We start from the raw sequence: 18,562 nt of genomic DNA on the forward strand, positions 1-18,562 counted from the left end.
ACAATCTGCGCCGGGTCGCTTTCCCGATGATCCCGTTACTGCTTACTACCCTTTATCGCGATGGATTTCTGCTCTAAATATGGGTCGAATGGGGAGCTTGCGCTGCGGTTGCCTTTAACTCGAACAGGTATGACTCTGACGAATTTGTCAGCGTGCTAGCTGCACACGCAGGAGACTGCTTCGGCATGCCTGCTCACGCAGAAATGCCGCCCAAGCAAAGCTGCTTGCGCAGTATTGTGCTTAAGCAGAGCTGCCCACGCATAAACACGCTCGAGCAGAGCCGCCCACGCAGGAATGCGCTCAAGCGCAGAACCGCTTGCGCAGAGTTTTGCGCAAGCAAAGCTGCACACGCAGGAGTCCGCTTGGGCAGGCTCTCGGCCTGAACAGTATGACGTGGGTAGAGGAAGTCACGTGCCAATCGCTGCTGTCAGGGCTCAGCACTTCTCAAAAACAGTGTTCACAGTGTCAGTTCTGGGTCACACTTATCGACTGTCCTCAATCGATGCAGCAGTCAGGAAACGGGCCATGCGAGAGACACTCGATGTATTGCTTTGCGCTAACTTCTTTCCAGCCACCCGAGATATTCATAGTCTTGCCGAGTCCATTTCATGACTACAGAAACCAGTCCTTTCAACTTTTCTTTTCGCCATGAACGCAGGAAGGGATGCTAGAGACACATCAGTGGCTGGTTTGATAAGGCATCGGGGTAGGCCAACCTCGCTCAACTCGGCCGCAGATGATGCAGCAGTGGTCGCCGAGGGGAAGCTAACGACTTCCGAGTCCCAATGCTTCGGATCGTCCAGCCCAAAGTTGGCGCCCTCCTTCACATATCCTTGCATTAGTTTCATCATCGTGAAGCCTAGGTCGTCCAAGTCTTTCCTATGGCTGCGCGGTCGAAATTCTTCCTGGCCGCCTGGAGATTCTGATCAGCGCCGAATTTGCCAATGGACGAAAAATCAAGCAGTACTCAGCTTGACCCTACCGCTGTGGTGAATCAGGATACAAGAGCAGCTGAGACGGCCGTGCTGCAACCCCAATCTCTCGAGATAAACCAGCGCCTCGATTATGTGTTTACCTGTGAGACAAAATGGGCCTCCATGGGAAGATTGGAAAGACCTGTCCTTAAATCACTGCTAGGCGTTGACGACTGAGATATGGATTACCGACGGCCTATTGTAACGATCGTGGCATGTGTTCGTAGAAAGCGTGGTGATTCGCCTCGTCGCTATAAACCTCATGAACCGTGACGATGTTCGGGTGCTGAGTCGACTGGAGCATCTTTGTCTGCTGCGCAGATAATTGCGGAAAGCGACGGATGTCTACGACGTCGCCAGATATTCATCTCTTTTCGGCAACAAGGCCAAGATCGGCGTCTCCCAGAGCTTGCCTAAATGTTCTCTCGCAGGTAGTCCAGGTAGATGCCTCCTGTGGCTGTTCCAGAGCTTCCGTCTTGTCTTGCTTTGACGATCCTTAGGAGTTCCAGTTGACAGGGGTTTCTGGATTCCTGTTGGCGGCTCTTTCTATTACGGTAACTTTTCTCTTTGCAATGTTTCCTATATTGGATAATGCTACACGAATATCAGTCGTCGGCGTGAAATGGAAGGTTGCCCGCATCGGCCGTGCTGTCGCGCTGTTCAGTCGCCGAATGGCGAGCGGGCTGCGTCAACAGGGCGACGTCCAGGTCGGATGCTGCGCCAGCACACCAAGACAACAGGCCCCCAAGAAACATAGGCTCCGAAGCCAGTTTTCGAACCTGCGACGCAGATGCATACGTTTCCAGGCCAATTCTCGCCACGGGCAGGATACCCCATGTGGCCAGACTGAGAAGAACTCCTGTGAGGGCTTGGATGCTGTCTTTCAGTCGGACATGCGTATCTAACCGGTTCAGCACCGCGAGGAGATCGCCATCGCGAAGTCGTCGAATGCTAACGTAGTTAGTACCTGACCAAGCAGACGGCACTGCGCACTAACTCTTCATTCCTCAAATCGCCCGGTAGGAGTAAAAGGATCCCATATCCGTACCTGGCAACCAGTGTGGTTAGCTTATTCCCGAGGGTCAGCCACCTGTTAAATGCGCTCTTAAGCGGCTTCCTCTTGAGTTTCGAACCCTGACCAGCCTGCTTTTCTGCTGCTGAGGCGCTGGAGAAAAGCCTCTCGGCGAATTGGTCAACCAGAGACTGGGAGGCGCTGCCTGGATCTGCCACCTCAATCGTCGTCTCGTCTAGGTCTCTCGCCCTGTTGTATAAGTAGACCATCTGAGTATGACGATAGCGCTTGATAGCAATGGAAAAGTGAATGCTTGAACTCGCTGCAGCCGCCTGCTCTTTGAGGGAATCAAGTCGTTCTAGCACAGACGGGCCATCCAAGTCACCTTCCGGTTCAACAGGCAGGATCTGTCCCGTCCCACTAACGATACTCTGATCTCGAGCCCTCGATGCCCTGCAGCTGTCCCACAGGCGTACGAGAGTCTCTGGGCAACCGATTTTCTCTACCTTGGCGATGATCGGTGGGATGCGTCCAGCTCTGCTGTCCTTCCTACGCTTAATGGAGGTAGCAGCGCTATTAGCCTCTTCGAATTTGCGCGTTGGCGACGTGCCTCCGAAAGCTCGCGGATTAGCGTCGACGGAAGCAGCTGGCGAGCGGCTAGGTACATATCTATCTGATCTAGTGCCTGCCTTACTATCGTATCTATAGGGAGATATGGCTGTGGCGGCTTGTGTCGGTTCAAGGGTGGTCTCGACACTATATATAGCCCGGGGCTGGTATATATACCTCGAAATCACGGCTGTAAACTTATCTCGAAATGAAACATTTTAGTCAAAGAAGGAGCTAACGGCCTCGAAATCGCGATCTAGACGATGGTAGAAGCTGTGTAACTTTTTCGCTGTTAGTATGTATGCTGGGCGGTTGCTACGAAATAAAGATATTACCTTTTGTGCTAAGTTTATAGGAGCAGATATTTTGGAGGAAGCGAAGTGGCTATTTTAATGGTAGGTATAGTAGTACGGAGCGACTCTAAATACTCGACTTACTAATCTGGAGTTATTAATTGTAATGGTATGCCATTATGGTATTGCGTATATATCGCTTCGTTTTTTGTAAATATTCTTATTGTTTAAGAGGTCTAATACTGCTGTGATGGGCTTCTATAAACCTCTGGTAATGGCTCTGGTAGCTTGTTTGTAAATAAAATGTGGGGTCGGGATAGTGTTTGGTAGTACGAGTTGCGGCACTTTATTGAAATCTACTCGAAAGTATTTATGTTTGGCTTTAATAACGGCTATTACCTACTGCTAAGCGTGGTGAAATGTATATAGTGAGATTAATTCCAGGTCTAGCTTGTGCGGGGGTAAGTTTAGAAGGATGAAGTGTGTTGTAAAGAGGAAGTAATATATGTATATCTGTTTAGAAGGCGATTATGCGTCTAGGATTAAAGATTCGCGCCGTAATCTCTTGGACAGCTTTAGAGGTTATGAAATTGTAGCTCTTACTTTGTAAATGCTCCGTGACTACTGCTAATGTACTAAACTTCTTAGGATAGTTATGTTTTGGATAGTAGTAGAGGCTTTGTTAGTGTTTAGGCGATTTGAGGTGTTGATTTAATGACTCGAGGCTTGCTAAGCGACTGCTACATAGGGAGTAATTAAAAATCTTAGTAACGGGATCTTAAGATTTTATAGTAGTTTCTAAAGTAACCTCTATAGTCTACTCTTTTAGTCGTTTTGTGAGTACGCTATTTGGATTACGTTATTTAGCTGCTTAAAAAACTCTAAGCTGAGTTAATGGTACTTTTTCGTATGCTCCCTCCTCTAGGTGATTGAAAATGCCTGCCGTAGTTACGTATGATTTGTGGTAAAAAAAGGTAGGGTGCGTTATTATTGCGGTGCGCTCTGTTATTACGATATTATATAAGTTAAGCCGATTTTATAGTTTAGTTTAGTAACGAACTATCTTAATACTGTTTAAGTTTTAGAATATTCGGTTGCATAGATTGTAGTAAAAGTGTTTATTTATTTTATACTCCCTAAGTATATCTTCGTTATTTAATATTTTAGAGTAAGAGTCGTAGTCGTAGTAATACTCGGGTTTGTTAAAAGATAGATCCGCCCAGTAGTTTAGCGCAGTTATATATTATTTAATAGCTTATTAGTTATTATAATAATAGTCGCAAGTATTATATTTAAATTTAGGAGCTATATAGGACTTAGTAGCTATATACTAATTGCGAGACTTTTATAAAGGCTATATTTAGAGGTAGGTATTGTAAGCAAAATTTATTATTAGAACCGTACGGTTATATAATAGTGGAATAGGAGAGATGGTTTTTTATATAATTGTGAGAAGAACGTACGGAAAGATATATAATATATATTTAGTTGATACTATATTTAGAGGATATTTTATATAGTAAGCGTATTGCGGATAACTCTGGTTTAAAGTACGTCGTAGATCGCTTCGTACTTGGTTATAGAAAGCGTTATGCCCGCGATATTAAGATATATTACTTAATTATTTTCGGGTTTGTAACGGGGGCTTAGTTAGCCTCTTATAGTTATAGTATGCGGGACGACGATAATTATAATAATTAAGCGCTATAATTAATGCAGAGTTTTGAAGTTAGAGGGCGCAGTTCTAGTAGTACTATATTGCGAGCAGATTTATTTACTATCTATATTATAATACCCTAAATTGTTAGTAAATCTAGAAGACGATGCGCGAACTTAATAATTACTTATCTAAGGGTATAATACTAGGAAAATAGGTAACTATTACTAAGAAAACGAATATTAGTATATAGATACTAGTATATAAATACTAATAAATAGAGAGTATATTAAGTAAGCGCTACTTACGTCTATGTGCGCTCCTCTGGTTATATAGACGCTAGTATATCTATACTCGTACACAGGTATTAGTATACAGACGCTAGTATAAATAGTACATAAAGTAGGCGCTACTAGCTATTGCGTGGGCTTTTATATTAGTATATTGATATTAGTATATAGGTAATAGTATATATTAGCTAGTTCTATTTTAGTAGGCTAGCTCCGCGCTTCTCGGTCTATTTTAATTCCGCTCGTCCCGTACTAACTAGTCGATAAGGTTTTACTATAGCTTAAGATATGGCTTAGATTAATATATATACATAGCATATGCCCCCCCTAATTTATTTACTTCTTTTATTTTAGGGTAGTAAAGTAGAAACATAGTAAATACTTACCGTACTTAATAAGCGTCCTTAAAGACGTAAGGTAGAAAGAATTTTATAATACGAGCTAGGGGGAATAATTAAGTATGTTTCTAGCTTTTGAGTACACGTTTAGTTTAGCTATGATTAGACTTAGTCGAGGCACATATTTTTTTTTCCCGTTTACGATAGATTATTATGGGATCGCGTGCTAGGGTATTATTAAGGGTATTATAATTTATAACGAAGTTGTATAGTCCCTTTTATATAGTAACGCGCCGTTTGTATAGCGCGATCTTTTTATTTTCTTTTTTGTATTACGTCTTATATTTAGTATTAACCCTACGGGTTATATTTTATATACGGATTATCGTATAGAACTAAATTTCTTAGCGAAACGTAGTATACTTATAAATATATATTATATACTTTTCTTTTTATATATATTCTTATTAGCTAAGAAAGTAAAAACTACTATAGTAAGCCTCTTTACATATCTAATAAGGGTTATCGATTTGTAAATAAACTATTAGGTCGAGTTAGCGCATAGTAAACGCCCGTAACGAGCTATTAATAGCTATATAAGTTCTTTCTCTTACTAATACGTAGAGGCGTATAGATAGTATAAAGAATTGGAAATACTATATACTTCGTGAGGCAAATTAAAAAAATTAATATCTATTCCAAAAACAAAACAAAATATACACAATACTATATAACTAGCGTACTAAAACTTACGTACTAAAATAGTATACTAGAACTAGCGTATTAAAACTAGCGTACTAAAACTAGCGTACCAAAACTAGCGTACTAAAACTTACGTACTAAAATAGTGTACTAAAACTAGTATACTAAAACCCGCGTACTAGAACCAGCGTACTAAAACTAATATACTAAAATAAGCATACTAAAACCTGCCTACTAGAACTAGTATACTAAGACTAATATACTAAAACTAGCGTACTAAAACTAATATACTAAAACTAGCGTACTAAAACTAGCGTAAGACGCAGATAGTCGTCTTAATCTATTTATAGTATTATAGCGTAAGAAATTATTTATGATATATTATATAGAATATAGGTAACAAAGTTAAAATTAATTCTTATTAGTACGAGTCTATTCTCTATTTTACTCCCCTTAATTACGATATATTCTGTAATCGGTAAGTACTATTTTTCCCGCTCGCCTTATCGTATCGTAAATTACGTCCGTTAGTAATAACGTAGCTAGACTGTGCGTTTAGATAGCTTAGTACTATATATATATTATAATAAAGATTATTTCCCGAATTATATCGTAAGAATGCATTAAGACCTAGCGGTATTTTTAGAAAAAATAAGGTTTATAACTAAACTACGTACTTAAGATTATTTCTGCGGTTATTTATTAAGTTATGGCTTAAGGTATACGTATATAATAACCGGGTCTATTGTAAGTTTTAAAAAGTTAGGTTTAATTATATTTTACTGGCTATAGTCGCAACTAGTAAATAACATTGCATATAATATAACTAGCTTAAATAACGTAACCGAAAACCGTTAATAATATATTAATTTTTACGGTCGGATAGTAGTTATTTAGTAATAAAAGTATTTGATTTTAAAATAAGTAATTAAACTAATAAAGTACTAATCGGGTCTCGTCCGTATTTAATTCCTTGCTAGTAAGTAGATACTAACTCGAAGTATTATTAGAAGCGCAGAGGGGATAGTATTATTAATACCTACGCAAATCAAGGTACTTACGTTATGCACTAGCTCCGTAAAAAGTTGGGCCCTATAATAAGTAAGAGACGGCTCTACGACCCCGTAGCAAAAACAACTCTATAGTTTATATAAGATAAAGTCGTATAATATAATATATATAACCCGGCATATCGGTCAGGGCCTCTAATAATAACTTAGCTATAGGGGAATTATTCTAGCGAGTCTATCTTTATAATATTTATAATCCTTTTGGCTCCGAAATAGGTCTACTAATTATATTACTAAACTATATAAACGCAAAACGTCCGAAATAGTAATTGTAAGTAAAAACAAATATTCTAACATGTAGGGATAAAGGCTAAACCCCGTTCGCTAGCTATAAAGTCCTATTCTACTCTTTACCTATTAATCGCTACTATTATTACTAAAAGCCTATCCTATACTTTACTATAGTACCGTAAGCTACTATTTATACTAAGCTTTACCTAATCGCTTTTGTTAACTAATTCTTATTATTTAGTAACGTCTAGAATTAGTATTAGTAGCGTTAATAGCAATCCATAATTAAGCACCTCTAAAATTAATATTTAGGGCGGGTTTTAGCTATCTAAAATATTACGATATCTGGCTTAGTTAAAGATAGGATCTATAAATAGCCCCAGACTCTAGGAGCTATAATACTTACGTTAACTGACCTTATATTTTATAAATAGTCTTAATATTTAAGAAGCCTAATACTAGTACGATAGGCCTTCCTAAACTTCTGGTAATAGTTATAGTAGCTTATTTATAAACAAATTATGGGTTAGGATAGTATCAGTACGAGTTAGGGCACTTTATTAAAAGCTACTCGAAGTATCTATATTTGACTTTAATAGCTATTATTACCTACTATTAAGCGTAGCGGATAGTATATAGTAAGATTAAATCTAGGTCTAGCTCGTGTGGGGTCGAGCTTAGAAAAATAGAGTTGTTTATAAAGAGGAAGTAATATACTCGTTATAGTACTATCCCTTGCTAGTGTTTAGCTTATACTACGTACTAAACTAGTTATGGACTAAAGTAATCTGAGTAAATACTTTGGAGTATGATCCGTATATAATGTAAAATTAAAGAGCGCGATCGAAGCTAATAGAAGTCTGCGTTTCGCATTATAACTAGCCTCTAATTATCCTAACTATAGTGACGTAAAGAGAAGTAATATTTCTTATCGTAAGCCTGCCTTATTATGTATTACGAAATGCGTACTGCTTAAAATAGTTAATACGAAATTATAATTTGCTATAGTAGCTTATAGATAGAGCCCGGCGGTACGTTCGTATAGATTTTGTGGGAATATTCTTAAGAGTTTAGTACCTCGCTAGCTATTGTATACCTAAGTATTTACGCTCCGGGCTCGGAACTGTGATTAACGTTTACGTTATTAAACTGTAATCTCCTTTGCGGGCTTTATTATATATTTTAAATCTAGGATTCTAAGTTTAGCCGGGTTACTAGTATATAAGCTAGCTATATTGCTAAATAGGACTCTGCTCCTAGGTATTAAATAAAAAAGGCTAGCCTATTAAAAGCCGAATACCTAAAGATTAAGCGTAATACCCACTTTGCTTAAATATTATTTATCCTATTGAGTATTATAAGGCGATAATATATATAAATACGGGGGAATAGTAAATTAAACTATATTATTAATTTATTCCTATTATCTTTGCGAACTAAAAAATTCGTTTCTAAATAGATTTAAAAAAAAGCTAGAGACTAATATACTATCGCTTTTGTAGCACTCGATAGGATAGTAATTATCTTTTAAATTATTTGTTTAAAGTTTTACTCTCGCTACTATATATAGTTCCTAAGTATTAGATTATAGTAAGCGTAGGGAGGTAGCGTTATTAATGAGTATAATGCGTTAAAGCGCCCTTTTGGCGTAGGCGTTAACTTAGCCCTTACCTCGTACGGAATTAAGTCCTAGATCTGGTATAAGTACTTTTAGTAGCTATCTCGGTTAGTACTGTTCTAAATATTATTTATATCTTTATATACTAGTATGCGCTTTTTTATTAGTTGCTTATATAGATATTTATTAGTAGCCTGTTATGTACTTTAGAGGAATATAAGTTCGGACCTCTCTGTTTAGTACGGAAATGATATTATAATTAGTAACTTATAAAGTAGATTATACTATTACAATGTATTATAGCTAGGTAGTTACCCGAGGTTAGCGTTTTAATACGAACTAAGGTCCCCTTAGAATATAGTTCTTAACTATAGCGCAAAAGCTGCCCCGGTATTACGAAATATAGCTATTTAAGGACTATAATTAGAAAAGGGAGGGACGGGATAGGTGCGATTATAATAATAATATATCGTAGCTTTCGTAAACTACATACAAACGTTTATAATATTATTACTTAGGCTTTAAGCGAAAATTCTTAGTTCTAGGCGGTTATGGTTAGTAATATTATTTTCTATTTAGCTAAGGAGAAGATAGCTAATGAGAGCTTAATATCTGCCCTATAACTTCTTTAATAAGTACTTAATAGCCTACCTCCTCTTAATATGAGTGCTTATTAAGGTATGTCCTAATAAAACCTATAGCGCCTATAACTAGACCGTCCTAATTGTCGTAGATAATTATTTTTATTAATATTCTTACTACCGTTATTATAGTAGAGTTGCCTATTAGCTCTCTCTCTCTTAATAAATACTGGTTATATTACTTTTCTTACGATAACTATATAGAATTGCGAAATTCTGAGGATGAGTATTTAAATGCGGAGCTCGCTTCTATTTAATACTCTGTCGATAACGTTAAGCGGGAGTTAAAAGCTGATATTAAGGAGCTTAGAAATAATGTTATAGTCTAGATATAATACTTTAAAATTAAGATTTGCCGCTTTTAAGCTTTTACGCGGAATAATATTTTAAAGAATTTAACCCTCCCTATTTAACTTGTTGTTATGTATTGCCCTAGTGTTACGACCCAACACGCATGACAAGGCCAGGGCCTGCCCCACAGGACCTACGGCGGCTACCACACCATATATGCGGGAACACGAACTCAGGGCGACTCCTCTCGGGACGGAAGAACTATGGGACAAGTCACGTGACGATAAGAGATAAGGAACTCCGTACGTTCGAGATACGGGGTCCGTCCTTTCGATACGGAACCCGTATGTTTCAGAACACGGAACCGTTGGGTAAACATACGGACAAAGAATATGTTCAGGAACGAGACTTGTATATAGTGTGGACTTGAGCCGGGCACAAGGACAGACTTCCATAGCTTCTTCAGCAATCAACTTAGTATCAGATCTTACGATCGCTTTCCAGCTATCTTCACTGAGAACCCCTTCTGACAAGACTACGATTGATCACCGACCCTACCCACCTTACGATTTACAGACATAGCTTCAGGAAGCTATCACGACTTCGACACTGTTTACTTAGTTATCGCAGCCTCAACTTCTGCTAACATACTCACTACGACTAGCTGGCCGTAACACCTAGATATAGTATCGTCGAGCTAGAACCCTTATAATTTCCTCGAAATGCGAATAAGTTTTATTATTTAAGGGACCCCTAAACTAACCGGTACTGGTCTATACTAGCTTACTTTGCCGTTTTTTATGACGTTTAACTTAGAAGTATTAGTTATTTGCTTAAAGAGGAAGGTAATAGCGACGATAGTGACGATGACGAAATTATTTTCGAATACTCTGACTTAGTTATTGAGAAGTTAGAAGATATACTGGGCCTGAATGAAGATAAAATTATTAAGTTTAAGGAGAGGGCTTTGTAAATGGTATTACGACTATTATCGAAACTTATTAAACGCTTTTAAATATCCTAGCCTAAAAATGGACCTATTTCTGGTCTATATTAATAAAGACTTGAATTACGTATTATTGCTGGGTAAGAGCTATATTTTTACGATCCTGAACGTTTAAAAAGTGTTTTTTCTGAAAGCTTAACTAATGTACGTATTGGATAGGGTATACGTTTAACGCTTTTTTTATAACGGGTATGAATATAGTAGTTTCCTAAGTTGGCGGGCGTGTCCGAGCTACCTAAACCTAAACTAGAGCGACCGAAGTTTGTGTTTAAGAGTACTGAGGTCGAGTTAATAAATACTGATAACGATATATATATATTTATGAACTTATTAGAACGGTAACTTTAGAAGATATGGGCGGTAGAAACCAGTGGCCTATTAGCTAGGCGGATATTATACCCCCTAGGGTGATATATAGTTGTTGACTAAGTACTTTTTATGATTGAGCGTGAAATGGTAATGGTTAGGTCCGCGCGGGCTTTGGGTGTATGAACGGAGGTTTGCGAGTAGGTTTAGGATGTATATGAAAGGAGCCGGAAAGTGACTGAGCTATTTTTTTTATGATAAATAGCTTGGCCCTCGGCTTTTTGGTACCGCGGTTATGCTTAGGTATATACTGATATTCCCCCTTAGAGCTTCTCTGCATAGCACTTCCATTGGGATGGAGTGCTCCGATACGAGATAGGATGTTAACTAGCTTGACCTGGCTATTAAATGCAAACGGGTTTAATTCCTCCTAAATAGGAGTCCTAGTATATATTTATTGGCGATTTTTATTTGGTCTTATGTTTAGGATAGGTCGTATAGTATTTTAATCTGAAGTGAATAAATGTAATCTGGAGAAGCTTCTTCTTGAACCCTGTTACTTATAGCTAATTAGTAAAGTATCGTATCTTATAGTCTATTTATTTTTGTTGGCTCCTTAACGGCGGCGGATTACTTGACGTCCGATCTGTCGAAGGCTCTATGGGATAAAAAAACCGCCGAATCGCGTTTGTTTTTTTGAGCTATAGTATTACCGTTACGTATAGCCCTTTGTATGGCTCTCTGCGGCGTGTCCTCGTCTACGGCGTCTTGGACCCCGGTACGCGTAAGCACGTATCTATGGCACACGAGATCTGATACGCCTCCCTCTTCCTCCTCCGCAGCTTGCTCGAGGCCGACACTGAGGAAAGCCGGCCACACTACCTTGACTATATCTTGAGTCGAGAACCCCACCAGCTTCGGGGTTTCCTGCAGTGGCTGATGCCCTCCTTTTTCCTGACGCGATGGTGATACCTTTACGCGATTGGCCAAGGGAACTGTGTCTATCCATGGCGGCAGTTGCTGCCAATCGTCCAGGGTCTCGAAGGTAAAGCATGGCTCAACTCTTTCGTGTAGCCTTTGTACACGTTGCCAAGCCCCACACAGCATGCTTGTAAGGTTGCTTAGACGTGATCTCAGTGCCACGCGCCGATCGGCCGTTACCCAGCCAACTATTGCCGCCATCACATCCTCGATCACGTGCTCGGCACAAGCGTCTTGACGCATCCTCTGCTTGTCCGGCAATACCTCGAGCAGCACGGCTCGAACAAGTGTGTCTTGAAAGGCATTCGTCGTAGGCAGTGCGTCTAACATCTCTTTGGCATCACTGTCCTGTGAAAAGTACGTTGGCCGGAAGACGTATCTGGTCAGCGCTCTAGCATAGATGATCAGGCCTGCGGTTGCCCTCATCTGCTTCGCTTGGGTTGAGTTCGAGGCCGGTATGGGAATTGCACGCTGTATGGCTACGTGATCTCTAACGCGATCCCAAAAACTCAGATCCTGTAGTTGGTCTTCGTCGATATCACGACCGAGGAACTCCCAAAACAAGGCTGATGCGTCTTTGAATGACGAGGCAAGGATACCCGTTCTGACATGGATAGTTAGCATACTTAATACCGTGCTCAAAAGATTAGTGCCTACATTTCCACTTTGACATCTCTCAAAGATGTCATCACAGCAGTGTAGGACATGATTGTTGCGAGCTTGCTCTCTGCGGCTGCTAAAGCCTTCGAATTGGTGCCTAGCTGGTTATCGGTGGACTGCAACTTGCTCTTGAGCGTAGCGATTTCCTCTTTGGCCTCCTTGAGCTGGCCTTTTTGTCCGTTGATGATGCTATCAAGCTCCGTGATACGAGCCTCATGTTTCTTGCTGGTAGTCATGATTCTTTCGACGTCTTTCTCGAGGAGCTCAGCTTTCTTCTTCCACGTCGTGGAAGTGTCCTGTTCAGTCTTAAGTTTCCGGTACGCCGTTGCTTTTTCCTCCAAGACCTTTTTGTAATATTTGTTGTGATCGTCAGTTTTTTTCTGGAACACCTCTTTCTCAACGTTTCGATCTGTGATTACTTGGGTCAATTTTTCGAGATTCTTGCTGAAAGCGGTCCTCGTGTCATTGAGTTCCTCTCGAAGTCTGTCATGATCAGAGATCATGGCCTTCAGACCCTGAAACCCGCTCTCGGTGCAGAATCTTCCGAGGACAGAAATGAACTCATCGAAAACACCTTCAGGTCCTTGGCCGTGAGTGGTCTTGTCCGCCTTCGGAGAATCGTGGGCCGGTGGCAGAGTCATGGTAGCGGCAAAGAGGCCTTTAGCCAAGGAGTTGCCCAAGAGAGGAGTAGACAGGCAAAAAGTGGAAGGTGCCCGTTGTGCTCGATTGTGCTCGGTTGTGCACACATTACGGCTTATCAACTCAAAACCTCGTCTGCTCAGTCCGGATCACCCTTCGCTTCATTCTTCCGCGAATGTCAGCTTCACCACTGCCTATTGAGGCTCGACATTGATGGTGCAACCAGCGAACGACCTGACATGGCTGAGGAGGATGGAAAGTATTGGGTGAAGGATTCAGAGCCTACAGGCGACTGCAACGATTATGCATATTGGCAATAAAGTGCTGAATCTGCGCCCTACATGATGCAGTTGGCTCAGCATTAACAAGAGTGCAGCACACTGGCACATGAACTTCTCGCGTTACAGAGTGCCACGTCTCTCGAGGCATGGTGTGACGTCTTCTCAAAGGGCGATCGAGCCAGTCAAGCAACGCATTACCTGCAATGGCGGCGGTCCTTGGCCCACCATTCGTGCGTTTTACCGGCTTTGTTGCAGGACGGCGTCAAAGTGAGGCGACCACGTCTGCCCGCGTCGTCCGGCAACCAAAGTCTCCTGAGAGCCAATAAGACCTTGAGCATCAACCAAGCTCAATGTTATAGCTTGAGATTGGGAAACAGGCCGGGCTCCTTGTCGGGTATGGTACAGTCTCGGGAGTGCTTACTCTCGAGATGGCCTAAGCACCGTCATGGAATCTATTGCCGTAGCTTCGTCCACGAGGCAAGGTAATCTGGCATTTCATGGGACTAAGGTGAAGTGCGCAACGAGAGGGGCTAGTTGGTGGAATATAGGTCAGATGCATTATGAACTTATTTTCTTTTAGACTTGCCACACTCTATCAGTGTTGGGTCAACAAGGATGAAAGCCATACAAGGCGGAAACTCACTAACATCGCGTGGGAGTTGGTCAGCATCCTTCTATATGGTCTGCCTGCATCCTCTGATACTCATTCTGACCTAACAATTGATTGCAACTCGTATGTACTGCTTGGAGACGACCAGGGCCCTTAAGCAGTATGGCATGCGAGGGACAGCTTTTTGTAGACGAGCAGACCCCCAGCCTACTTTTGCATACTTGAGATGGCCTGCACAAGCCCCATGTTACATTAAGCACACATGATTCTACACTTCTGTTCTCCAGAAATCTTGCTTGCATAGAACTATATGGGAGCAAACCTGCTTTCATGTACATCTGCCCGGTGAATTCTGTCTATGCCAAAACTTGGAGAAGCACATTTTGTCCATGCATGATCGGCTCAGAAATGCCGTGGGCCCGAGAAGTATGAGTACAGATGAACGGTGGACCAAGAACCCAATGCATACGCACCGCTACCCTTGTATGCCACAGCGTTTTGAGATTGTACCAGAGGACGTGCGGAGGGAAAACCCTGTAACAAGCAAATTTGGAACGGGGAGGTTGGCTAGATAAGCGACTTAATATCTGATTCGCTCGCATACGTCGCAATCAAGACTCCGCTACCAAATAATCGCGTTGCGACAGCCTGTCACTTTGTTTGATTGGCTTGTTGGTCCCAGCAGTTACCTTGGTATGGACGCCAGGCACTGTGACGACAATGGCTGGTCATAATTTACATGTCGGGGCTGAAGGTGTGACGAGCTGTTGACAGGGAGGAGTGGAAACAATTCGTGACAGAGTTGCTAACATCCCTCTGAACAGATCAGATCAGCCACGTTCTCTCCCAATTCATGCACACAGAGCTTGACCAATAATCTGCTGGACTTGGCCACGTCCTCGACAAGCGGAAATGCTGAAGGGTGAAATGCGAGTGACCAACATGCAGGAGCTGGCACGACTCACCATAGCAACTGGAAACCAGCAGAATGATCCGCAAGCCTGCGCGAGCTTGCTTGATCGAAAGAGCGTCCTTGTCAAACAGGCGCCCTGCCGTTTACTGACCCGCTAGAATGTTGGTATTGGATGGAGTCAAGTATCGAGTCTATGTTTGAGCCAAAGAGTCTGAATCAGCCCATGGGTGCTTTCCCACTACAAACGAGATAATGCTATGGACGAAGTATAAGGTACTGAACTTTTATGGGGGTTGGGACCCACATTATTGGCAAGCCCATATCGCCTAGGTATTTGGTGTTTTCCCACGAAACGGAACCGGAAGGTCGTTCGTGAAAGCCGTTGATCCGCTCGGCATAGCGCTAGTAGCAAGCCACCTATTGGCGAAACGGACACTCCTGGTTCCCCGCGTCCCAGACCGGCACTCTGGTTGGCCAACTTGCGGTGGAATTGTGCTCTAATAAAAGGGCCGTGCCTATCGACCCTTCTTCCGGTTGGATGTAACTCGCCGAGCGGGTCTCAACGACTTGCAATAAGGGGTCGGATACGCTTGCAAGCAACGTCGAGGACATGGCTGTGATAGATGCTCAGTATCCCACAGCTGTGCCCCCACAGACAGATATCCGGACCCTCCTAGCTAATGAGCTCAGTTGGAATCGACGCGCCGATGCGGCTTGGAAGACAAGGCGCTGTTGGTCTGCAGCTCAGTGTAATAATCCCAAGCAAGAAGGGCTTATGAAGTATGTTTCCCATTGGTCTATTCCACAGAACGGCTAAACAAGTCTCTTCTGTGCGACTTTTCTACTTGTGCTACCTTTTCATATGCATTCATTCCTGTATGTTGCAAACTCAATGGTCGTAGAGCTGAATGGATTGTGTAATCTAGAGGTGCTGTAGTTCGGGCAGTCGATAGCAAAGTGGATCTGGAAGGCGGTGTAGGCCATAACAGTGGCTCATGCACTCATCCAATTGGTTGGGCTTGGACCCAGAAAGAATTTGGACACAAAATGTGTTACGTAGCACAGAACCACAACCCACGAAATGTCCGTCATGTGCTATATCACGTGTGTATGTATCACTGACATCTCGAATAAGGACCTTTTTCTTTTGTCTATGTCAACTTTGATAGATTAAGCCACCTTACTACACTTCTTATGCCCATTGCCGCGTGCCACAACTCGTGACCAAATGACTTATTCCATTCCAGAGCTATGAAATATGACATGATGAATATCCCAACTCATTTGTTTCACGATCACTCACTTTGACCCCAAGAATCACATCGCCTGAGTGTTCCAGCCTTCCTGGTTCTGAGCAACCACCCTTCCGCATCGGCCAAGGCGCTCGATGGCGAGCCTCTGTTTGCAAGAAGAAACGACAGGATGTCAGCGGGGCTGAATTGCAACTCCGGCACGACACTCGCAAACTTGACTGCCAGCTGCTGCACACCTACGTTATTCTTGTCTCGGGTCTCGGCATCAGGCATCTCCTTTTCCGAGTGCTCGAAAACAGTGCAGAACAGCTTCCGAATCACCTCAGCATCGGCAAGTCCGAACTCGATTTTCTTGTCGACGCGGCCAGGTCGTATTAGAGCGTCGTCCAAGTGCTTAATGTAGTTCGTTGTTATAATAAGGACACGACCGTCCTGCGAAGCCACGCCATTAAGAACATTAAGTAATCCAGATAATGAAAGAGATCTATGAGACTTTGTTAAGCTACGTGATACGTCTGAGCCCAGATCAGATTCATCGTTATCAGTATCTCGAGCTCGTGTAGTGCTGACTGCGTCAACATCCTCGAGCAGAACGACGCAGCGCTGGGGAAGGTCGGTGAATAAGGCACTAAGCTGTATATTGTTAATGTCGGCAAGATTAACGATATAAATATCGAGACCGAAGTAGCCGGCAATAGACATACTAAAGCTCGACTTTCCAGTCCCCGGGCGACCGTATAGCAGGTAACCTCTTCGGTATAGTAGCCCGCGACTGGCATACCAAGCTCGAGAATTGGGGTTGAAAAAGGCGCGAATGTCGTCCAGGAGCGTTTACTTGAACTCCTCCTTTATAATAACGGTTTTGATTAGCCTGATTTCTTGGGTCATAGTTCTTTTCCAGCTATTATTATAATGTTCGAATATTGAAGTTTTGTCTTGTGAGATTTTTAGGTATTTAAGGCGGCATTCGCCCATGAGATCTCGTAGAATTTGCGAGGAACCACTAACATAAGAAACAGTCATTGTCTTACGAGGAAACAACGCTACCTCGTTCTGCGTGCATTATAGAAAGAGTAAATGTCCTTTGTACCAAAAATACAATTGCTTTCTCCACGGGGTAAATCGAAGGGGCTTCTTAGTCGTAGTGTTGTAGTCTGGATAGTACATAGCCCGTCCTCGCCTGCCGTCGACGCTGACAAGGGATGAACGAGCGTCTTTGGCAAAGTCTTGGGAAGAGACCCAGCATTCGAGCATATCGTATCCTTCGTCAGGATCGTGAACGTCGGCTCTACATGCTGTCGGACATTAATACTGTGCTGAAGCATTGGAAAGGAAGGGCCACCAACTTAAGTAAGTATCTACGAAGCCTCCCACGGTGTTGCAAATGAACTTGCCACCAACGATGAGCATTCCACAGACGCACAACATTGTGGCAAAGTTGTCCAGCGTGCCGTTGAGAAGCTGGTTCAGCGCCGCCATGGCGCCGGTAAAGCCAGGGAAGAAGATGTCCACTACGGAGACCCCAGTAGAACTCGTGTGGTGCATGGTGTCGATTTGAGAAGTGTCTAACAAAAAATGGGTAGCAGTCGACGAGCTAAGGGTAATTATAGTTCAGCATCAACCTATTGACCGATTTTGAACAGTAGTATAGCAGGAACAAGAGCTGTGAATAGAGTTGAGATTCGGAGAGCACTGTTGTGCGGGCGTTCACCTGCAGAACTGGGCAAACGGCTGCTCTTTTATATTTGGAGCTCTGTCTTGAGAACACCTGACAAACCTCACCATGAAGAAGCTGCAAGCCTAATAATAAGATTCGATGCAGCGTGCGGCGCTTGGGTCTGGCCACAGCATGTTGAAGGAGGCGTCATGCTAACCCCCTGCTGTCAGGCAAGAGCTGGTCTCACCGGGAGCGTTCCGATTTACAGCCATGACTTTCACTGGAATAATCGTCGACCTACATCCCTAGACAACATTCCCGGCATCCTGGCTTCGCTCGTTCGTCGCTTGGGGCTCGTCGGGAATCTGTCTATGATCTTGCTGTGGCCGCTGTCTTGGTCGAGGCACCAACGGGCACATTCTTGCAATTGGGCGTTCCTCGCTATGCTAATGCGTTCAGGCATGGATTGTTTCTATCTTTTGGGTTGCCAGCTTGCATTTCGTATGTTGCGTTCTCATGCAGCTACAAAT

The 18,562-nt window shown here is 42.5% G+C and overlaps 2 protein-coding genes across 2 annotated transcripts; both read right to left on the minus strand.

The window, feature by feature from the left end:
- Positions 1-12,528: 12,528 nt before the first annotated feature.
- On the minus strand, positions 12,529-13,320 carry HER10_EVM0004019 (uncharacterized protein; the record flags this gene model as incomplete). Its single annotated transcript, XM_035473679.1, has 2 exons — positions 12,529-12,535; positions 12,677-13,320. 2 exons carry the CDS (start codon positions 13,318-13,320, stop codon positions 12,529-12,531), a joined length of 651 nt encoding a protein of 216 aa, XP_035327849.1.
- A 3,097-nt stretch (positions 13,321-16,417) lies between these two features.
- HER10_EVM0000665 (mitochondrial chaperone bcs1) lies at positions 16,418-17,920 on the minus strand (the record flags this gene model as incomplete). The annotated part of the gene is made up of 4 exons (XM_035470436.1): positions 16,418-17,147; positions 17,211-17,378; positions 17,466-17,637; positions 17,722-17,920. 4 exons carry the CDS (start codon positions 17,918-17,920, stop codon positions 16,418-16,420), a joined length of 1,269 nt encoding a protein of 422 aa, XP_035327534.1.
- Positions 17,921-18,562: the final 642 nt, after the last annotated feature.

The sequence above is a fragment of the Colletotrichum scovillei genome (assembly GCF_011075155.1).
Source record: "Colletotrichum scovillei strain TJNH1 chromosome Unknown Contig00010, whole genome shotgun sequence".
Taxonomy (NCBI): Eukaryota; Fungi; Ascomycota; class Sordariomycetes; order Glomerellales; family Glomerellaceae; genus Colletotrichum; species Colletotrichum scovillei.